Source organism: Oryctolagus cuniculus, chromosome 8 (genome assembly GCF_051225735.1).
Source record: "Oryctolagus cuniculus isolate XC-2025 breed Fujian yellow rabbit chromosome 8, ASM5122573v1, whole genome shotgun sequence".
NCBI classification, from domain to species: Eukaryota; Metazoa; Chordata; class Mammalia; order Lagomorpha; family Leporidae; genus Oryctolagus; species Oryctolagus cuniculus.
The window spans coordinates 91910206-91933595 of NC_142874.1; the positions used below are offsets into that span (position 1 = coordinate 91910206).

Consider the following 23390-nt stretch of genomic DNA (forward strand, 5'->3'; position numbering starts at 1 on the left):
AGAGTAACTATTAATGTGAGAACTGAAAGACTCTTACTAGTAGGCTAAAAAAAAAGTTCTAAACTTTTAAGAGATTCTCCAGTATATTTTGGAAATATTTTTATGTATTTCCTTAGATAATGTAATTGTTAGACAGAAATGTTCATATCAATACAAGTTTGAACAAAACTATTTTTCATTTCAATGAGAATTCAGATATGCTGTATTTTTGTCTAACTGACCTTCAAAATGTAGCAGTCCAGAAGTCTGTCAAGTGTTCCTGCCACCCCATCCCAGCTGTCACCAAGTCAAATGCCTCAAAACACACACACACAATCTCTCTCCCTCTCATTTTTTTTCTAACAGACACAAACAAGCCTTTTGCAAACAATTCTTTTATAATGTAAATAACTGTTCCTCACTGGAATTTTTATATCCAGTTTACTTTTCTGAAATTAGGATATTCATGTTAATTAGACAATAGTCTCTTTAAAGGAGTTTATCTTTATGAACACTCAAATAATTCTTGATGGTAACATGTTCCCTAATCCAAAAAGAATGGGTTGTGTAAGACCAAAAGGTGAAAAAAGATACACTTCAAATGATCAAAACCAAAGCAATATGAAAAATAATATATTTAACAGAAAACACGGAAAAATTTATTAAAGTACAGATTCTGCTGGAAATATTGTTATTCAAAGAAACAGCTTTGAACCCACTGCCCAAATTTAGATTTTCTTCAGGTAATTAAAATCAGAAATGTTGATTTTACTATTGAAAGATACATTAACTCTTGAAGTCAGAATGAGGTCTGACAATCTAACGTCTACATAAATGACTGAATATATAAAGTATCAAATATAAATACTAGTGTAGCAAGAAAATAAACTGGCAGAAACAATGATTCAACCAGTGGTAATAATTATGACCACCATTTCATATTTTCTACACACAAAGGATGAGAAAATATTGTAAGACTTTACAGCACACAACTGATTCCAATCCTAATTCCGTACATTATACTTCTTTCTTCTTCAGTATTAGTGGACCCACATTATCTCCTGTCAATTCATTGTGTTTATTATGTGAGCCATCACAGGCAGGAAACTAAAAAGAAAAAAACAATTACAAGTGTTATTTTAAAAATGTTTCATTAAGTAGAAATGTTTCTTTGCTCTCACAAAGAAAACATCATGTACTTATCAAAAAAAATGATCAGATACCTTTTCTAGGTAATGAATATAATCTATGTCTAAACAAGCCATATTTCCATACCCAGCAAATCTAACAATCCAAACAGTTAATTCATTATTTGGTTTAGATTTTAACACAAAACCTTTGGATGACTCCATCTGAATGACTATACTAGGTTTAAAAAAGAGTCAAAAAAAAAAACCTCCTAGACTCTATTATGCTCTACTTTTGCATACATCTCAACTTATTTACATGTAAAAAGAATGGAATGTAAACCCTAAATTTAAAAATTCACTCATATCCCATCCAGATATATGTAACAGCAATTAATATTTTGTTCTATTTTTCCCAAGCATTTACTGTACTCATTTTTCAAAATTAAGATCATATTATAGTATGCTTTTCTTATATGACATCAGGATCTCAGATCATTAAATATTCTTTAAGAATATGATATGTAATGGTTTCTAAGATCCCATCACTTGTATTACAATTGTTCCCATACTTTCAGATCTTTAGTTTTTAAAATCCTGCTATTACAAAGGATGCTGTGCTTAAAACCTCAACGTGTAATCAATGCAGTACAAGACAGATTCCATCAACTATCTACAGTAACTACTCTTCACTTTGAATTCCTTTCTCCTTAAAAAGCATCTATAATTATAACTACCATTTACTACCTCATACTATGTAAGGCACCTTACATAGATCAACTCACGAAATCCTCAAAAACATCTGCAATGTTGATACATGGCAGATTAAAAACAAAAACCTGAAGATCAGAGATTAAAAATTAAGCAATCTGCTCTAGCCCAAGCTGGCCACCTGCCCAGCTTGACCGAGTGACAGGCATCAGATTGGAGCATTAGTTATTGACCCACAGCTTCAGCCCTTTTCCATTCAACTTTATATCCTCTCAAAAAAATAAGTTTTTTAAAAATACATGTTACTTGCTCAAGCGCTAAGCATTGTGAAAGCATCAGTTTCCAGACTTCCTTGCAGCTTTATCACTTCTAAGGTAGGTAGTATCAATCACAAAATGTAAACTGTAACTTAGGAATAAGGACTTTTAATACCATAGGAGAATTATAAACAATATGAAAACAATCATCTCACAGAACCCCCACAACTGAGGAATTAACAAGCCAAACAAATATAACTGCACAAAATGTTAGTGTACGTATAAATGGACATCTTACCGTCTTAGAACGCCAACATCTACAGTAGGCTGCTTTAGTTAGGCACAGATCTTCGATGTTGATTTCATTTACCACTTTTGGATTTTCCTTTTGTATTTTAAGATTAATCAAGCTGTCCTTCTGTTGTTTTTTCTTCGGGAAAAATGGTCGAACTGCAAGGTAGCCAAGTAGTGCGAGTACACCAAGGAATGGCAGCAGCCGGAGCCATTCTGAAACTAAACATATACAGACTTGTTAGGGTCTGTAGCGCTGTTGTAAAAAAGCAAGTCCACATTCATCCATGAACTTATTTTGATCTCTTACTTCATGTACTAATTTCTTATTTACCTTATCTATGAAACTGTAATTAAGTAACACAATAAAGCAAGCTTCACCCACGGTCACCTTATTTTATTTATGGGTTAACCTGACACATAAGAAGGTGGAGACATAAATTTTTAGAAACAGGTCTTATTTAAAAATCCTATCTCACTGCTCCCATTAAGTATATTTGTGTTTGTATTTATTTTTTTTCCCAGGAATTACAATCACCATAAATATAAATGAAATTCAATGTGTGATGAATTTATTGGCTTAGAAAACATTTTCACTTTTTTAAAAGAATTACTTGCTTATATGAAAGTCAGAGTTAGAGAGAGAAAGGGAGAGACAGGGAGAGATCTTCTGGTTCACTTCCCAGCAACAGCTTAAGCTAGGCCAGACTGGAGCCAGGAGCTTCATCTGGTCTCCTACATGGGTGGCAGGGGCCCAAACACTTGGGCATACTCCGCCGCTTTATCAGCCGAACTAGCTGGGAGCTGGATGAGAAGTGGAACATCCACGACACAAACTAGTGACCATATTGGGATGCCGGCGTCATAAGCGGTGGCTTTACCCACTGCGCCATGAGATCAGACATCAGAACCTGCCTGATGTATATTGAGCTCAAATACTTTGAAGGGAAAATATTATCTACAAATTGCAAATATAAGAAATAATTTAAAGTGGCATGTATTTCACACAGCAACTTTTTATTCTTATTGTTTCAACATAAGAAAATAACATTTATTATACATTTGGAATAATTATAATCCTACCAGTAAGAGTTGGTAATATTTTGCTATATTTCTGTTTTTCCTTTTTTGCTGTTGTATGTTAATATAAGCTGTAAATGCTTTAAAAACAATGAGACTGGAAGTAGCTATTGTGGTAGAGGTTAAGTCATCTGCATCTGTATCACAGCTAGTCTGCTTCCAATCCAGCTTCCTGCTGATGCATCCTAGGTGGTAGCAGATGACAGCTACAGTGCTTGGGCCCCTGCCACCACGCAGTAGACCCAGATGGAGTTTCTGGCTCCTGGTTCATCCTGACTCAGCTCTGGCTGTTGAGGGCATTTGGGGACTAAAGCAGTAGATAGAATATACTTCTCTTTCTTTCTCCCTTTTCAAGTAAATGAAGAATTTTTTACAAATAAAATTTTTATGAGGCCATTAATGTACAGTCTATATCCTACTTTTCAAACTCAATAAATACACCAGATAATTCAATCATCTCCTCAAATCCTTAATATAGCTTGAAAACACAAATTTTAATGGCTGTAGCTACCTATCATATCCCTCAATCACAACATAAGATCTACACAAACAGGGACCTTACTTACCTGATCACCACTACAGCCCCTAAATAATGTAATTTGTTTAATTTCCTTTTCATTGAGGCATAATTTACAGTTCAATTTGTTGAGTAAGTTTGAGGAGTTGTGAAAGTATATACACCTGTAAACACCACCTAAAATGAAATATAAGTTATTTCCATCACCCCAGCAAGGTTCCTCTTCTACTTTTTCAGTCACCACCCTTTTTATTTTTATCTTCAATTAAATGAATAAGCATTTTCTGAATAAGCAAATCTGATCAGTCTCCTAATATTAAGTGTTTTCAATTTTATTACTACATAATTATTAAGGACCCACCATGTAGAGAGACGCTGTTACATGCAAGTGCACCTGCTGCTATCTTATTTGTCTCCATATACCCAATGTGTAGTACCTGGCACAGGGCAGGATTTCAATAAGCAGCTAGTTTCCAGTTTATCTGTGGTATAAATCCAGTTTTTCATATACTTGGGTTTATTTTAACCATAAAGCAGGAATTATAATCATTCATTCATTTGTTCAACAATATTTTCTCCGTACTCACCCCATTCCGGACATCACTATTAGACAGGCAGTTAGGTAAGGTCCCTGCTCTCTTAGGGGATACATTTTAGAAGAGCCAGACAATACACAAGCAAACAAAGATCATCGCACACCATCCTATGAAGGAAATAAACAGGATGGTACAGGAGAACAAACGACTAAGCTGATGCAGAGCACTAGGTTGGCTGTTAGGTAGGCTAGGTAAAGGGATCACAGAAGGTTTCTAAAAAAGGACCTTTAAGCTCAAATCAAAAGAATGAAGAGAAACTATGCACTCAAAAGATTTGAGAGTAAAAACTTCCAAGGTATACAAAAAATACATACAAAAAAATCGTCCAACATCATCGGACTTTTAGAGGAACAAATGACTGAAGTAGGAACTCTCAGTAAAAACTGTAGAGCACTATTATAAAGAAAGCTATTATTGCATTTCACCTTGAAGCTAGTGATGCACATGTTTCCTGCCTCACTGAACAAAAGAGTCAACTCCCATCTCTTTTAACAGAGACTTACATAAACCAAGACTTCCATAAATTTCAGCTAAATTGTTTGAATTCCATTAAACTGACATTTGAGGTAACTCCTTTAAGGTGTAGATTGACTTACCTTTGTTCATGGTTCACCATTGAAACGGTATAAGTTAAAATTCAGAAAGACTATTTAAAATCGTTAATAAAAACTTTCAGTGTCTTTAAAAACTGTAAAATCTCATTGACATAAGCCAAGTGATACTGGTACAGAAGATACAAAAAGCCCTATCACTTTTGACTAAATGCCTCTAAGCCAGAATCCTGCCCAGGTGGAATGGACAGCAGCACCAAAGGAGCTTCAGCTGGTCTCAGTCAGTCAGTCCCCTGCCACACCATGGGACTAGGGTCTGGTGTGGTAAGCCCTTCATCCTGGGAAACAAGGTGCAGCCGGAATGGGGGGGTGCCCTCTTGACCCCATCACACAATGCATGTTTGTGGGGAACTTGGCATTAAACTATTCATAGAAGACCTGCTTCTGGGTTTGTATTTCAACCATAGCAGAGCACCTCCCTGTTGCAGACTACTGAAAGTCAGCCCTCCATAGGGGTTTGAAAAAAAATTTAATTAAAAAAAAAAGAGAACACTCCCCATCACAAAGGAGCTTTCCATCTAGTATGGAATACAGACCCACAGAGGATTATAGTACAGTGTACTCTAGGCACTCATATATAAGCAATGCAGAGGAAGAAGTGATTAACTCTAGCTCAAATGAGCAAAAACTGAACAAATCTTGACACCTAAACAGGTCTCTGAAAGACTACAAGGGGCCAGCATTGTGGCGCAGCAGGTTACCCCACTGCTTGCAAAGCCAGCATGCCATGAGTGCCCATTTAAGTCCTGGCTGCTCTACTTCTGACCCAGATTCCTGGAAAGCAGAGGAAGATAGCCCAAGAGTTTGGGCCCCTGCCATCCTTGTGGGAGACCTGGACAGAGTTCCAGTACCCTGGCTTCAACCTGACGCAGCTCCGGCCATTGTGGCCATTTGGGGAGTGAACCAGCAGACCAAAGATCTCTCTCTCTCTAATATTTTCAAATACATAATCTATTTTTTTTTTTTTTTGACAGGCAGAGTGGACAGTGAGAGAGAGAGAGAGAGAAAGGTCTTCCTTTGCCCTTGGTTCACCCTCCAATGGCTGCTGCGGCCCGCGCGCTGCGGCCGGCACACCACGCTGATCCAAAGGCAGGAGCCAGGTGCTTCTGGTCTCCCATGGAGTGCAGGGCCCAATCACTTGGGCCATCCTCCACTGCACTCCTGGGCCATAGCAGAGAACTGGCCTGGAAGAGGGGCAACCGGGACAGAATCTGGCACCCCGACCGGGACTAGAACCTGGTGTGCCGGCACTGCTAGGTGGAGGATTAGCCTATTGAGCCGCGGCACCGGCCTAAATAAATAATCTTAAAAAAATAAAATAAAAAGTACTCACTCAGTGTGTTATTTGCTAATTTGAATGTAAAACAATTGAGTTTTCCTAATTTTTCCCTCAGTTAAAAATTTTCACTTCCAAAAGCCTTTCTTCCTCTATCAGTGAAGATTTCCATTTTCTAATTTAAAAGGGGGGAAAAATCACTTGTTTAAAAAAAAAAAACAGACCACATAATCCTGAGCAGGTTCCCAGTATCTATATTTAACTTCTATGTTCCACTATTCAGATGAGCAAGAAGACTAAAGAAAGTAGAATAAAGAACCAGCATCATCAAAGAAACAAAATCTAGACAGAAAGGAATATTTCAAAGCAACCTGAGTAGCAAAGAAATTTTAACATGTTTTCTGAAAGGTTAGAAACAATTCAAAGAAAGTATCTCCTAAAAACAACTGGATTTAAGAGAGCGCAGGTTCAACCTATATAGTGAAACTGGCTATGACAACCTATTCCTGATCAAGACGTGAACAGAGGCAGGCATGTAGCTTAGCAGTTGAGACACCATGTCTCATTATCAGACCTATGTTCACTACTAGCTCTTGATACCAGCTTCCTGCTAACACAGTGGCAGGCAGTGGTTTGGCTCTAGTAACTGGGTTCCTGCCACTCAGACCAGAAACTTGGATTGAATTCCTGGCTCCTGGCAGGCATCTGGGGAGTGAACCAGAGGATAAGAATTCTGTCTCTCTCAAATAAGAAAATGAATCATTAAAAAAATTATAAAAATCTATTATAATTTTAAAAAAAAATACTCATGGGTATCAATCAGGCACTATATTATACAGAATTTGGACAGTTTTTTTTTTTTTTTTCCTTTTCAAATCTGCTAAAGCTTACATACAGGAGTGGGTATCTTGCACTGTGGTTGTCACTTGGGACACTCACATTCTCTATCAGAATGCCCCGTTCAAGTCCCAGTCCTCCACTTCTGATTCAGCTTCCTGCTAATGCTCACCCCTGGAGTCAGCACGTAGTTGGGTCACTGCCAGACACATGGAAATCTGGGTTTAGTTCCAGTCTCCTAGCTTTGGCTAGGCCCATCCCTGGCTGTTGCAGGCATTTGGAAGTAAAGCAATAGATGGAAGTTTTTTCTGTCTCTCCACTTTTTGAGTAAGATGAAAATAAATTTTAAAGATTACTTATAGTAATACCATAAAAATAATTTTGACAAATTGGCTGCTGTTAATTTTATATCCTATTTTCTTATGTACCATTTACAGCTAAGACGCAGAAATGTTTTCTATTTTTTAACTGTTGAAAAGATGAAAGTAGAATATTTTAAATGGATGACTTTACTATTATCACTCAAAACTCAGCAGAAACTGAATTCAGGACTGAAAGGCCAATAAAATAAAATTAATGACCAACTAAAAAAATCTCTTTTCCATTCATCATTATGAAACAGTCTGGGTATCTGTAACATTGGCTGACACGCAGTAGGTGCTCAATAAATACTTCAATAATTTATAAATTGTGAAATAGCCATATGGAAGAAAACATTTAAATAAAGATACTTTTACTACAAAGGCTAGTCAATACTTAAGTACACTGGCTTTTTTTTTAAAGGATTTTTTTTAACATATATTATTTGAGAGGTAGAGTTACAGACAGAGAGAGGGAGAGACAGAGAAGAGAGGTCCTCCATCCACTGGTTTACTCCCCTAATGGCCACAATGGCCTGAGCTGAGACAATCTGAAGCCAGGAGCCAGGGGCTTCTGCTGGCTCTCCCACACAGGTGCAGGGGAGCAAGTGCTTGGGCCATCTTCTACTTCTTTCCCAGGCCATAGCAGAGAGCTGGATCAGAAGAGCTACAGCCAGGACTAGAACCGGCACCTATATGGGATGCTGGCACCACAGGCAGAGGATTATCCTACTGCACCATAGCACTGGCCCCACTGTATAAGCTTTTAAAATAGAACAGCAACAACAAAAGTCTTCCAATTCAAAAGTCAAAAAACAATTTCCAGAAATACAGTCTAGTTATGAAATTTTGCCAGTTTGAATTAGTATGCTTCTTAGAAACATAAAAGCTGTTTTTTTTTTTTTTTTTTTAAGATTTATTTATTTAAAGGCAGAGTTACAGGAGAGAGAGAGGAAGGGACACACAAGAGATCTTCCATCCACTGGTTCACTCCCCAGATGGCTTCAACAGCCAGAGCTAGGCTGGTCTAAAGCCAGGAGCCAGGAGCTTCTTCCCTGTTTTCATGTGGGTAACGGGCCTAAGGACCTGGGCCATCCTCTGCTGCTTTGTCAGGTGTATTAGCAGGGAGCAGACCGGAAGTGAAGCAGCCAGGACTCGCCAGCATCCATATGGAATGCCACCGTCTCAGGTGGTGGCTTTACCCTCTGTGCTGCAGTGCCGGCCACAAGGCTTTACTCCTAAACATAATCAGTGTCTGAGGCTTTAGTATCTTTTCCAGAATAACACAAACATGTCAAAACTGACAGTTTAAGTTTGTTAGTGCTATCTGTCCTGAAACAGCCAATTCTGAAACAAGAATTTGTAAGTGGAACAGAGTTGGAAAACATACATCTACAAGAAAACTTGTACAAGAAGTCCAAAGCACTTTATATGAATAGCCCCCAAACTGGAAGTAACCCAGTGTCTTCCAACAGAATAGATAAACCAGTTACGGTATTTTCAAGGAGTAGAATACTGGTCTGTAGTAACAAGGAATGAATTACCGATCTACTAGATGAACCTCAAAAACCTTTATGCTATCAAAATCATTAGAGAGGATGAATAGACTAGAAAGGAGCAGGAGAATCCTTTGATTTTCAGTAGAGACTACAAGGGTGTATTTGCTTGTCATTACTCAGCTAAACACTAAGGCTCTGATTATTGTATGTAAATCATACTTTAATTTTAAAAAAATGGAACAAAGTGAATTTTTTTGGAAAGCATTAGATTCTTTACAGAATTGGACTTATTAACATATATACATATAAAAGGTTATTTCTGAAAGGCTGAATAATTTTATTTTAAAAAAATCTGATTTGGGGCTAGCATTGTGGCACAGCAAGTAAAGCCGCCATCTGCGATGCCACCACCCAACATGGGCGCTGGTTCTAGCCTACCAGATGCCCTGCTTCCAATCCAGCTCCCTGCTCTTGGCCTGGGAAAGCAGCAGAAGATGGCCCAAATGCTTGGGCTCCTGCACCCATGTGGGAGATCCTGAAGAAGCTCCTGGATCCTGACTTCTGGCTTCTACCTGGCCCAGCCCTAGCTGTTGTGCCATGTGGGGAGTGAACCAGTGGATAGAAGATCCTTCTCTTCTCTTCTCTTGCTTTGTAACTATGATTTTCAAATAAATAAATCTTAAAAAAAAAAAAAAAGGAACTGGGCTGTTATGGTAAAGCCACCACCTGCCTCACTAACATCCCATGTAAACCATTTAAGGAGTGAACTAGCACATGGAAGATCTCTCTGTCTTACCTTCTATCTCTGGAAACTCTTTCAAATAAATACATCCTTTAAAAAAAAAAAAACTAGTGGGCTGAGCCTCCGCCTACAGTGCTGGCATCCCATATGGGTATAAGTTCTAGTCCCGGCTGCTCCTCTTCTCACCCAGTTCTCTGCTTAATGGCCTGGGAAAGCAGTAGAAGATGGCCCAAGTGCTTGGGCCCCTGCACCCATGTGGGAGACCTGGAGGAACAAAATAAATAAATGAAATAAAAAAAGCTTATATGATAACAGGTAGAGACTTTTCAAAAGTCAAAGTATTAGAATACACTTACACTTCCAAAGGCGGAGAAATTTATCTTAAAAAGTTCACTCTCGAAAACATAGTATATGGTAATTAAGGACCTGAATGTGTTTGTGAGAATGCAGAGCAGAGGGCTGGTGCTGTGCCTTAGTGGATAAAGCTGCCGCCTGCAGTGCTGGTATCCCATCTGGGCGCCAGTTCAAGTCCTGACTGCTCCACTTCCTATCCGGCTCTCTGCTATGGCTCTCTGTTAATCAGTAAAAGATGGCCCAAGTCCTTGGGCCCCTGCAACCATGTGGGAGACCCGGGGGAGGCTCCTGGCTCCTGGCTTCAGATCAGCACAGCTCTGGCCACTGCAGCTAATTGGGGAGTGAACCAGCAGAAAGACATCTCTCTCTCTCTCTCTCTCTCTCACTCTCTGCCTCTCCTTCTCTATGTAACTCTTTCAAATAAATAAATAAATCTTAAAAAAATAAAAAAAGTGCAGAGTCACCATGAGAGTTCACAGCTTAAAAAAAAAAAAAAAACTAGCTCTGAAAAGGGAAGGAAATAATAGACAATACTGGGAACTATAACCTTCTTTTGCTCTAATTTCCATAGAAGAAAACAGAAATACTTTTCAGCCTCTTAAACTTTTTCATGCATTGGTAAAATGTCTTAACTGGCTTTTAATTTCAAAAGTCTACCTATGGATTCCACGAGTAGCTCATTCAAGAAAGTCCAATGTCACTAGGTATACTTCAGAATGTATCTATTCTGAAGAGGAAACTCAAAAAGGGTGCCTTAAGTTCTTCCACAGTACTCCAGAGACCCTGCAGCTGTTGTCCAATCTGCAACAGAGTATCTCATACAGCAGTTACTACAGTACATTCTTGTTTCCTGAACAGATACAGAGAACTAAGCTGCAGACACAATATAATGAGACTTGTTAAATATAGTTGTCATTTCTGAGAATATTAAATATTTAACATCTTTAAAGTGGAAGTTACTATATATTTTAAAGCGAGAAAGTAAAGTGTTTTGGATCAGTTTTCTTAATGCCTTTAACAGGGATTAAATATTCGTTGACAGTGAAGATCTTAAAGACACCTTTCTAAAAATCTCCCAGCTACTAAGTCTAGTATCACACGTTCTGATCTGCTTCAGTTTCCCAACAGCTAGGCACAGGAGTTCTATGTTTGCCTCTTTGCTCCCCATCCTACTCAATGAGAATGGTTTCCAAATGTATCCCACACAATACAATACAAACTGCAACGCTCCCAACCCAAGGAAGTCTCCAAATACAGACTGCCTTCTGCAGATTTACATCCTTTGGCTACGAATACCCAATTGTAACATTTTTGTATATCGGAGGCACCCTACCTACAGAACGTTAAGTATGTTAACTATTAAGCTTCCTTTCCTAATTCTGGGCCCGTCATACCAGCCTTCGAATACTTTCCGGGTAAGGCATCTCTCCTCCAACTCGTCACCTCAGCTGCCCCCAGGACTGGACCTCGGACGCCCCCACGGCAGGTCGGCTCTACCCTGTGGACCCGGAGGCTACCTTCTAACTTCTCTAAGCAGAACAGACACATGTGTGTGTGCCCCCTGCACCCAAAGCTCTGAGGGGGACACCCAGCCCAGGGCTGACGCTGCCTGTCACAGAACAAGACGGCTCGGACAATGATAACCTAATCTTACAACAAACAAGGACGCTGAGGACAGCGATAAGGAGACGAAACAGACTGGCCGGCGACCAGCTCAGCAACTTCTCGGCAAAAACCGACCTCGCTCCTCCCAACGACGCTGGACACAGCCCGAGGACACGAAGCCGCTGGCCGCGCCATCCACCGCCGCCGCAGCGTCCCTCCGCGCACCGGGTCACGGGGCGACGGGCCACTCGCCAGGCTCCGCTCCGCCCCGCAGAGCCAGGATTTTCATAACCATCCCTCCCCACCCCCTCGTGGAGAGGGTGCAAGGATGGGGCCTGGCTGCTGGGAGGGTTACCTGTGAGCCGCGCGAACCCGGTAATGCTTTCCGGGACCGGGAGCCGCTTCAGGTACGCGGGGAGCTGCACCTTCACGATGCGGGCCACGCTCTCCAGCACCATCCTGGCGTGCGGCTTCCGCTCCTGTCCAGAGCCCCACGCCGAGCTGCTGCGCCTGCGCAGGGAGCGGAAGCGGCCGGCGGGCGCTCGCGGCCTCGGTCGCCCCGACGGGCGGGGCTGCGGGCCGAGAAGTGAGTCTCCGGGCGCCGATTGGCCACGGCGAGTCACGTGCGCGCGCGGCGGGCTGCGGCGCCGCGGGAACTGCTAGGTGAGCGGGGAGGCCTTCCTGGGAGCCTGGAGTTTGAAGGCCGGCGCTGTGGGCGTGTTCCGCCTGGGAGGCCCTGGAGGCCAGCGGGAAGGATTTCTGGTGCTGATAAGGCCTGTGGGTGCTTTCTAACGGCGAGTGTCTTTCAAAAGTGAGTTTCTCTCGCCGGCGCTGTTTCGCCCCTGGGGTCTCTGCCCCTTTCTTCAGCCTCACCCAGGCTCCCGCGGCCCCTGATTCTGCTCCCTCACCCCAAGGGCAGGGTATTTTTCTAGAAGGAAAGAAGTTAAACCAGGAACTGCCCCTTGGCAAACTTGCGGCAGCCCTGCTCCAAGGTTTTTGGCACGCAGGCAAGACCCCTAGTAGGCCTGCCTTAGGTATTTTCCGTTCTTTTTGCAGATCATGTCTTCTGCATTAACTAAAACTCTTCGAGGTAATAGAAAAACACAAAGCCTTAGGGTTTTCTCTGTGCAGCAGGCCTTCAGCTAAAATGTAAAGCCTTTTTTACTTACTTTTATTAAGTATAAAGAAGATTTGGAGGGTGAAAGGAGACATCCTCAGTCTCTTGAATCATTCCTTGCCACTATATTGTGTCATATGTGGGCTGAAGTTAGGATCTCTGAAAGACGCCGTGGCCGCTTGCATGGGGCGTATACCGTTAGTTGCAGTTTGCTTAACCAACCACACATACCAAGGAACTGAGAGTCGGTATTATTTTTTTACTTTTTCTTTGGCATTTTTATTTTAAGATGGAAAAGGAAGAATAAAAATTTTAAGGCAATCTTTCTCTGTACTAAATTTTTTATTGTCTTGTACCAAAAACAAAAAGTTCAGAGGGGTAACAGAAATTAGATAAAACTATCTTCTGTCGGTTTAACCTGTTCAGAATTGTCCAAGTAAAATCACAGTGGAAATTCTATGAGTATATTTGAATGTAAATTCATAGCTGTGACCTAGAGTAATATAGAAGGTGTACAGAGTTAAAAGGTTGGCATTTATGTTAGAGTTTTTCTTTTGGGAGTTTGTTTTTGGCGTCGGGGAAGAAGGAACTGGAGCATCTTTATCTAGAAAATAATGCAACTCAGCCAGCAACCTTGTTATCTGAACTGTTGGCTGTCTAAATATCTGCTCATCACATATAGAAATACCACTGGGGAGCTGTTTGAGGTAGCGGTAGGTTGTAAGTGGGGAAGAAAAGTTAAGAAAAGGCTATTAAATATATGTTTCTTAGACACTTTGTCATCCTGATGAGGCAAAACATGCTGTGTTGAATGATATTCTTAAGGCTTTCAGACAGCTTTTTCTTAAAGAATTAAACTAATACCTCAATTTAGAAGTATAACAGAAAAATCTCACGTGCCAAATGTACAATTATTGTACATTTATCAGGGATATTTTCTTAGATTCCCTTTAAAATTTAAATCCTGTTTTTACATATATTTTTAATTTGGATTTCATTTTCGCAACCGTGCCTTCTTGGCAGTACATAAAACAGAGAGAGGGTCTGAAGATAACGTTCTAAAAAAGGAATGACAGGCTTACTTACCACCTTGTGACATAGTATTCAAATTCAGGTCTCACTGGCGTTTCTTACATTTAAACTCTCCTTAAAAGACATAATTTGTTTTTTATAGTGGTTGAACCAGTGCTTTGATACTAATCACATAGACTATTGAATACCTAATTAAGATTGTTATGAGTACAAAGGGAATTGAGAAAATGAATTAAAAGTAAATGTGAAGGCAAAAACCAGGCCAGCGCCGTGGCTTACTAGGCTAATCCTCTGCCTTGCGGTGCTGGCACACCAGGTTCTAGTCCCGGTCGGGGCGCCAGATTCTGTCCCAGCTGCCCCTCTTCCAGGCCAGCTCTCTGCTGTGGCCCATGAGTGAAGTGGAGGATGACCCAGGTCCTTGGTCCCTGCCTGGCTCCTGGCTTCGTATCAACACAGTGCACCAGCCGCGATGCGCCACTTGGGGGTGAACCAACGGAAAAAGGAAGACCTTTCTCTCTGTCTCTCTCTCTCACTGTCTAACTCTGCCTGTCTAAAAAATAAAAAAATTAAAAAAAAAATTTTTTAAAAAAGCATAAGCCAAAAGATTTTGAAATCCATGAATAGTTTTTTTAAAATACACATTTTTCATGAACTTTTGGAAGACCCCCTCACCCTCCCATGCATGGATTTCAAATTGTTTTTGCACTAAAATGAAGTTATCTTTTAATTCCATTTCCCATGAACTTTTGGAAGTACCCTCAAGTAAAAAGTTTAAGGGAACCCCATGCAGATTTCTGGAGCTCCTTCTCTGTTAGCTGTATGGAATTTTATCTCCCTTCTCCCCATTACTGTGTCCTATTAAGTCAAAGAAAAGTTTATACAAGTTTTTTAGACAAAAAAAAAATTAGATTTCATCATGCACACAAAGGTGAATGTACAGGACTTCTCAACAGGAACTCTAGAAACTAAGCACATGGGAATAATGCTTCAAAGTTTCACAGAAAAATTAGAATTTTGTACCAAGCCAAATGATCAACCAGTTGTGAAACTAGAATAAAATAATTTTTAAACTCGAAAGGGCTCAAGAAAATACATATTCCATGCATTTTTTTCCCAGAAGCTAATGGAGAGTATGTTCCTCCTAAATGAATAAACCAACAAATGGGACATGTGATCAAGGAAACGAAAGAGAAAAAGAGTCACTGATCCATGATTGGGTGAGTAGATGAAATTAAGAGAATATAATATGTTTAAACAAATTGAGAGACTTACCTTGAGCTGGGTTTGAGATTAAATTGATAATTATTACATAGAAGCACAGTGAAAATAATATCTGTTTGTTTTTCCAAAGTTATTTTTTATTTAATTGAAAGAGTTCCCCTCTGCCACCCTATTTTCCAAATGTCCACAACAGCCCCCAGTTTCAGCTAGGACTGAAACTGAGACTCAGGAACTCAAAACAAGCTATCATATGGATTCAGGAACCTAGTCACTTCAGCTTCACTGGGTCTGTATTATGAGGAAGCTAAACTGAGGAGCAAGAGCGGAAACTGATTCCAAGCAACTCCACTATGGATGTGGGCATTCCAACAGCTAGGTCAAACACCACCCTGCTCAAATATTTTTTAAGGGACCAAGAAACTCATTTTAAAATGAGTATTTTGACTTTGGTGTTCAGCATTCTTACATTGTACTTCCTCTTTATTGGAAGGAACTTCATTTGAACTGCTTTGCATTGCCCACAGCTTTAAGAGGAAGTACAGAAAACTGGAAATAAAAGTTAAATTACAAAAACAAAACTGGAGTTTTGCTATTTGTTAATTATTGTAAGTCAGTAATTAAACTATTTTTCAGTTATCTTCCCTAGAACTTTATATTACCAAAAAAAAAGCAGTCTATAGAATTCCCTCTGTAAAATTCTTAGCCCCCTAATGAAATAGAATGAGTTGCTTTTTTTTTTTCTTAAGATGTTATTTATAAAGGCAGTTTAGAGATCTTCCTTCCATCTGCTGGTTTACTCCCCAAATGGTTGCAGTGGCCAGAGCTGGGCCAGGCAGAAGCCAGGCACCAGGAACTCCATCCTGCTCTCCCATGTGGGTGATAAAGGCCCAAGTATTTAGACCATGTTCCACTGCTCTGCCAGGCACATTAGCAGGAAGCCGGATCAGCAGCAGAACAGTCAGGACCTGAACCCATGCTCACAGCTTCACAGGCAGTAGCTTAACCGACCACACCATAACAGCTACCCCTAGAATGAGCTTTGAAAGAACCTTTATACTCTATAATTCCATGAGTGTATATTGATTGATCACTGTTGGAATCATTGACTAGAAAAAAGATTATGATTAAAAGCAAATATAGGGCTCAGTGTTGCAGTATTGGTGGGTGAAGCTGCTGCTTATAACACCAGCATCCCATTTGGGCACTGGTTCAAACCCAGCTGCTCCTCTTCTGATCCTGCTCCCTGCTAAGGTGCCTGAGAAAACAGTGGAAGATGGACCAGGTGCTTGGGCCCTTGCCATCCATGCTGGAGACCCAGAAGAAGCTCCTGGCTTTGGCCTGGCCAAGCCCTGGCCATTACAGCCATTTGGGGAGTGAACCAGCAGATGATCACTCTCCCTCTCTCTAACTCTGCTTTTCAAATAAATAAAACATTTTTAAAAAGTAAATATAAAGACATGTATATGCATAATTAAAGGCTTAATTCCATAGATTTTGGAAGTTTTTCTTTTTTTAGAAGCCATATTTTTTCCCTTAGAAATTCTGTGCTCACTGTGATCTGCATATATAATCATTAAGTAGTAAAATAATAAAGTAATAGGGCACATTCTCATTTACCTCAGAAGTCTGGAATTAGTCTTCTCTAAGCATTGATAAACTAAACATTAAAGAAAACAAGAATCTGACTAATGCTTTGTTATGCTACTTGTGTGTTTAGAATAAATTAATAAATAAAGTAAGATGTGTTCACCTTTGAGTTAGTAAACTCAGAGCAGCATTTTCACCCTAACTGACATCAGGATGGTGGAATATGAAGTCCCAGCCCTCAAAGGGTTTCAGAAATACTGATGATAACAACCACTCACAGACAAGATGATTATCTTTAACGGAGCTTGGGACTCCAACTCAAAGGTTTCAGCACGTAGGTAGAGCAAAAACTCCAATAATGGATGCATTGAAGAGGGTAAGAACAGTTTACTTGACTCACATTGTCCTCCCCAAGGCACCACAGCTCAGATCCAAAAGAGGCCTCCATGGCCTAGGAATTCTTGCAGGGGGAAAGAGTGAAGGGAATGGCTAGTTTCCTTAAGTTTGTTTGATGCTGCCCAAGGAGACCACTGCTGATTTACTGCATGCAAAACATTCAGGGAGGGGCCAGCGCTGTGGCTTAGAGGTTAAAGCCACTGCCTGTAGTGCCAGCATCCCTTATGGGTAGCACTTTGAGCCCCAGCTGCTCTACATCCAATCAAGCTCTCTGCTATGGCCAGGGAAAGCAGTGGACATGGCCCAAGTCCTTGGGCTCCCTGCATGGAGACCTGGAAGAAGCTCCTGGCTCCTGGCCTCAGATCGGCCCATCTCTAGCCATTGTGGCCATTTGGGGAGTGAACCAGTGGATGGAAGACTTTTCCTCTCTCTACCTCTCCCTTTCTGTAACTCTGCCTTTCAAACAAATAAATCTTAAAAAAAAAAAAAAAACTAAACATTCAGGGAATCTCATAACTGAATAGTCTGGGAATAGTTAGATGCTGGATAAAAGGCTGAGGCACACCAGCAGCTAGTACTTAATTCCCAACAGATGGCCATGGATCCTGGTAACTGGCTTGTGGGACTCCACCACGAGGCCTGTGAATGAACTCCACAGCATGCCTCGTTCTATAGATTCTCTTAACTGGGAAGCATCACCCAACTTGCCCCTTGTAGCCAGTGCCCCACCATCCTCCATGGAGGCCTGCATACAGCACACAGATTTCTGCAACTGGCTGCACTGCTGCACTGGAAGAAGGCACACAACCTTGAACACTTCAGCATACTGTCCCAGAAAAAATAGATGGAGGATCTCAGCACCCAAGCTCGACTGGCTCTCTGCCTATCTCCACTCCACAAGACAGCCAGAGCAATGGAGTAAGTAAAAGGTCTGGGAGACCCTCCAGAATCTCTACTCAGGTTGACTAGTGATGAAAACCGTGCCCTCCTAAAGCTAGTCTCCAAAGCCAGAGTCCAGGAAAGGGCCAGTCTTGCTCTTTTGTAACAACTCTCTTTGATGGGAACCAACCAGAATCCCATGAGAACCACATTAATCTCTTCCAAGAGTGATGCCCTCAGTGACTCAATCACCTCCCACTAGGCTTCACCTCTTAAATGTTCCACAGGCATCCAACACGTGAACCCTGGGGGACAACATCCATATTGTATCACCATAATAGCATAGGATGGAGTGAAGGTGGGAAGAATGTATCACTATGGTAATAGTAGTAATTATGAAAATTGTGGATATGCCTGACCTCCTCCTAGACAGAATGGCCACAAGAAAAACAAAAAGAAAAACTATGCATATGGAGGGGCCAGAGCTGTGTCACAGCAGGTAAAGCCGCTCCCTGCAGTGCCGGCATCCCATATGGGCGCTGGTTTGAGTCCTGGCTGCTCCACTTCCGATACTGCTCTCTACTATGGCCTGGGAATGCAGTAGAAGATGACCCAAGTCCTTGGGCCCCTGCACTCACATGGAAGAGCTGGAGGAGACTCCTGCCTCTGGCCTCAGATCGGTGCAGCTCCAGCCATTGCAGTCAATTGGGGAGTGAACCAGCAGATAGAAGACATCTCTCTCTCTCTCTCTACCTCTCTTTCTTGAACTCTCTATGTAACTCTTTCAAATAAATAAATCTTAAAAAAAATGCATATGGAGCATCAACTCCTCTGCTGCAGTTTTGAAGGAGTTTCTTATATTCTGAAACTGCTGCAGATTTATCGTACCAATTAAATGCCTGATTTTTCCAGTTAATCATTCTAAGGTGAAAGCATAGACAGGATAGGAACATTTGGGTGACAAGAATTAGAACTTTGAACCTCCATATTCCCCTCAACCTCCCTTGTTCTCAGAGGATCAGCCTCTACATGGAGGGCCTTGGTGACCACTTTCCTCCTCAAAAGCTAATACATGCTGTCCTCAACTTCCCGTCTCCCAATGCCTCCAGTTAAATTCCCAAACAACTTGGTTAAGAAAGTATGAAGCCTGCTCTGGAAGGAGACAGCATACACAAGAATTAAAAGACTTTGCCAGGGCTGGCACTGTGACATCGTGGGTAAAGCTGCCACTTGCAGTGCTGGCATCTCACATGGGTGCCAGTTCCAGTCCTGGCTGCTCCACTTCCAACCCAGCTCTCTGCTATGGCCTGGGAAAAGCAGTAGAAGATGGCCCAAGTGCTTGGGCCCTTGCACCCATGTGGGAGACCCGGAAGAAGCTCCTAGCTCCTGGCTTTGGAACAGCTCAGCTCCGGCCATTGTGGCCATTTGGGTAGTGATCCAATAGATAGAAGACCTCTTTGTCCTTCTCTCTTTCTGTAATTCTGTCTCTCAAATAAATAAACCTTTTAAAAAGAGAAAGAGACCTTGCCAATTTATTTATTTTTGTTTTTTTTTTCTTGGTTTTTTTTTTTGTTTTTTCTTTGTTTTTTATTGTTCTTTTTTTCTTTTCTTTTTGTTTTTATTATTTTTTTTGTTCTTTCGTTGCTTTTTTTTTTTCTTAGACCTTGCCAATTTAATCAGCAGGAACCTGGCAGGTATCTATGGAAGTGAGTTCTAAGAGTGTTATTACCAAGGAAGAATAAATACAAAATAAAATCAAGGCAGATTTATTGGCATAAATATACTCACCCAAGAATCAAGATGTATTATGTTGGCATTAATAGTTTGCTAGGATGAGGCTTGGTCTCGGTAATAGTGTACAAGTGAAATGGTCCAAATGCCAGATATTTCCTGAAATACAAAGACTCTTAGCCATCCTCAATTTTCAAGTCACTTAGGAATGCAATGATGACGGGAGCATCAGCATTCCCAAAGAACCCTGAAATAGCAATCTTTGTTTGCCAGACATGATGATGAATACTGTGGTAAAATTGGGGTTCCTGATCTCAGTGGCAGGGATAGAATCCCAAAGTGGTAGAGACATACAACTATTAGAGATAAAGTGGGCAGGGTTACCACAATCAATCAAAGGATAGAATGTTAATCATACTGTTTTGACCCCATGAAAAAAGATGCTAATGGTGAAGTGATCAAGAGTTCTTGAAACAAAAAAAGAAGACCTAAATGAAAGATCTCTGCGAGTGAGATCCCAGTGGAAAGAACGGGGCCATCAAAGAAGGAGGTACCTTTCTCTGAAGGGAGGAGAGAACTTCCACTTTAACTATGACCCTGTTGGAATAAGATCGAAGTCGGCGAACTCAAAAGGCTTCCATAGCCTTGGCAACTCATGACTAGAGCCTAGGGAGATTACTGACGCCATAAACAAGAGTGTCAAATTGTTAAGTCAACAACAGGAGTCACTGTGTACTTACTCCATGTGGGATCTGTCCTTAATGTGTTGTACAATGTGAAGTAATGCTATAACTAGTACTGAAACAGTATTTTACACTTTGTGTTTCTGTGTGGGTGCAAACTGATGAAATCTTTACTTAATATATACTAAATAGATCTTCTGTATATAAAGATAATTGAAAATGAATCTTGATGTGAATGGAATGGGAGAGGGAGCGGGAGATGGGAGGGGTGCAGGTGGGAGGGAAGTTATGTGGGGGGAAAGCCATTGTAATCCATAAACTGTAAAAAAAAAAAAAAGAGTTCTTGAAACAAAATAGATAACCTACTAAGATGCTTATTGATGGATAGGTATAAAAATTCTGAGAAATAAGTTAACATGTTATTGTGAAACTAGAAAGATCTCATCTCTTTCTCAGACTTTGGACTCCTTGACTGATGAAAAGAAACTGCATTCTTTTGCGAAAGCTACATTGGAATCACAGCTGTGTATCATGAATTGTTCCCAAACCAGTCTGCACATTTCAATACCTTGTAGGATAATTCAGTTATAATCTCTCAGGGTGAGACCTAGGCATTGGTATTGTTTTTTATTTGAAAGAGTTACAGAGAGGTAGAGAGAGACAGAGGTCTTCCATCCACTGGTCCACTCCCAAGATGGCTGCAACGGCTGGAGCTGCGCTGATCTGAAGCCAGGAGCCAGGAGCATCTTCCAGGTCTCCCACGTGGGTGCAGGGGCCCAAGGGCTTGGGCCATCCTCCACTGCTTTCCCAGGCCATAGCAAAGAGCTGGGTTGGAAGAGGAGCAGTCGGGACTAGAACCAGCGCCCATATGGGATGCCAGCGCTTCAGGCCAGGGCTTTAACCCACTGCGCCACAGCACCGGCCCCGGTATTGGTATTTTTAAAAATTGCCCAGGTGGCCAGCGCCGCGGCTCAATAGGTAATCCTCCGCCTGCGGCACCGGCACACCAGGTTCTAGTCCCGGTAGGGGCGCCAGATTCTGTCCCGGTTGCCCCTCTTCCAGGCCAGCTCTCTGCTGTGGCCCGGGAGTGCAGTGGAGGATGGCCCAAGTCCTTGGGCCCTGCACCCGCATGGGAGACCAGGAGAAGCACCTGGCTCCTGGCTTCGGATCAGCGCGGTGCGCTGGCTGCAGCACGCCAGCTGCAGCGGCCATTGGAGGGTGAACCAATGGCAAAGGAAGACCTTTCTCTCTGTCTCTCTCTCTGCCTGTCAAAAAAAAAAAATTACCCAGGTAATTCCAATAAGGAGAAAATTTAGGAAATCACTGCTCTAACCATTCTCTAGAGGGACCAGTACCAGCTTCCTGGAGAAAGGAAAGTATCCAGATCTCTTAAGGTCTATTGCATACTATCTCTAATCATATACTAATATCTGAAGACCCAGAATTCCACACTGAGAAACTGGTCAGCATAGAAGACCTAAGTCAAGTGATAGATGGAGTCTTGGCATGAGCAGCTAACAGTGGATCCAGAGGAACCCATCTCCAGTCCCAGGTATGTAGCTATATAGTCAGAATAGATATATTTTAATAATAAGCAATCAGACTTTTGGTTTTCTAACCCATGGTGTGAAATGCTGTTAAGGGCAGAATGAGCTATGCTTTGAATATTAGTTTGCATGTTACTCAAAGGTCCTTGTGTTCAGTATTTGGTCCCCAAAGTCTTATGTTAATGGTTAATGGAGTAAGGGTGGTACCTTAATCCAATTATGGTTTCTGGAAGTGGTACCTTTGGGAAATGTTTAGATTGGAGTAAGTAGTTAGGGTCAAAGAGGGCAAGCTTAGGGTGCAATACTTTAAACCCTGCTTGAGAGTGAACATCCAATTCTAGCTCCATATCTAACTCTTAACTTTTTGCCAGTGCACACCTGGGTGGCAAGAGGTAATGGCTCCAGTACCTGATTCCTTGCCACCCTCATGGGAGACCTGGATTAAGTTCCAGACTCCTGGCTTCAGCCTAGCCCAACCCAGTTATTTCATACATTTGGGAAGTGAACCAGTGAATGGAAGATCTCTGTCTCTATCTCATTCTCTCTCTTTACTTTGCTTTTTAAGTTTTATTTATTTGGGCCGGCACTGTGGCTCAATAGGCTAATCCTCCACCTGCGGCGCCAGCACACCGGGTTCTAGTCCCTGTCGGGCACCAGATTCTGTCCCGGTTGCTCCTCTTCCAGTCCAGCTCTCTGCTGTGGCCCGGGAAGGCAGTGGAGGATGGTCCAAGTCCTTGGGCCCTATACCCGCAAGGGAGACCAGGAGAAGCACCTGGCTCCTGGCTTTGGATCAGCATGGTGTGCCAGCTGCAGCGGCCACTGGAGGATGAACCAATGGAAAAGGAAGACCTTTCTCTCTGTCTCTCTCTCTCTTTCTCTCTCACTGTCCACTCTGCCTATCAAAAAAAAAAAAAAGATTATTTATTTGAAAGGCAGAGTTAGAGAGAGATTCTCCATCCACTAGTTCACTCCCCAAGTGGCCACAGTAGCCAAGTTTGAACCAGGCCGGAGCCAGGAGCCAAGCGCTTCATCCAGGTCTTCCACAATAGGAGTAGGAACCCAAATACTTGGGCCATCTTACACTGCTTTTTCAGGCATATTAGCAAAGAGCTGGATTGAAAATGGAACAGCCAGGACTTGAGATAGTTCTCATATGGGATACCAGTATTATAGGCAGTGGCTTAACCCACCATACCACAATGCTGGCCCCTCTCTGCTTTTCAAATAAAATCAAAATAAATAAAAATGTTTTTAAAGTATTCATGGTGTATAATGATGGCTTTATATAAGGAGAGCACATAGAGATGATTATGCTCACTGTCTTTCTGCTTCCTGGCTCAACATATGGTCATTCCT

At 41.6% G+C, this 23390-nt stretch overlaps 1 protein-coding gene and 1 long non-coding RNA gene across 18 annotated transcripts in view; one reads left to right on the plus strand and one right to left on the minus strand.

The window, feature by feature from the left end:
- Positions 1 to 596: 596 nt before the first annotated feature.
- Positions 597 to 12344, minus strand: CISD2 (CDGSH iron sulfur domain 2). 2 transcript variants are annotated; one of them, XR_011378330.2, is made up of 4 exons: positions 12197 to 12344; positions 4012 to 4139; positions 2373 to 2587; positions 597 to 1086 (listed from the first exon to the last, which is right to left on the minus strand). XR_011378330.2 is itself a non-coding variant. In XM_008267552.5 (3 exons), the coding sequence occupies exons 1-3, from the start codon at positions 12297 to 12299 to the stop codon at positions 997 to 999; spliced, it is 408 nt and encodes a 135-aa protein (XP_008265774.1). In that variant the 5' UTR covers positions 12300 to 12344; the 3' UTR covers positions 597 to 996. The 2 variants fall into 2 exon arrangements, 1 of the variants encoding a protein (XP_008265774.1); XM_008267552.5 differs by lacking the exon at positions 4012 to 4139.
- Positions 12345 to 12460: 116 nt separating this feature from the next.
- LOC149125089 (uncharacterized) overlaps positions 12461 to 23390 on the plus strand; it is a 40212-nt gene continuing 29282 nt past the window's right edge. For 5 of the 16 annotated variants that reach the window (XR_016212362.1, XR_016212361.1, XR_016212365.1 and 2 more), the window contains exons 1-3: positions 12461 to 12652; positions 15108 to 15207; positions 21924 to 22039. This is a non-coding gene — a long non-coding RNA (uncharacterized LOC149125089). Of the gene's footprint in view, positions 12653 to 15107; positions 15208 to 15701; positions 15790 to 17786; positions 18113 to 20244; positions 20712 to 21923; positions 22040 to 23390 lie in introns of those variants that run through there. The other 11 variants (XR_016212371.1, XR_016212367.1, XR_016212372.1 and 8 more) reach the window with 6 other exon arrangements.

Coding starts and splice junctions, on each gene's coding strand:
- CISD2 (XM_008267552.5), bottom strand. CDS start 12,299: ATGGTGCTGGAGAGCGTGGCCCGCATCGTGAAGGTGCAGCTCCCCGCG. Junction 2,588..12,196: donor CGGGTTCGCGCGGCTCACAG/GTAACCCTCCCA, acceptor GTATATGTTTAG/TTTCAGAATGGCTCCGGCTG. Junction 1,087..2,372: donor GATGTTGGCGTTCTAAGACG/GTAAGATGTCCA, acceptor TTTTCTTTTTAG/TTTCCTGCCTGTGATGGCTC.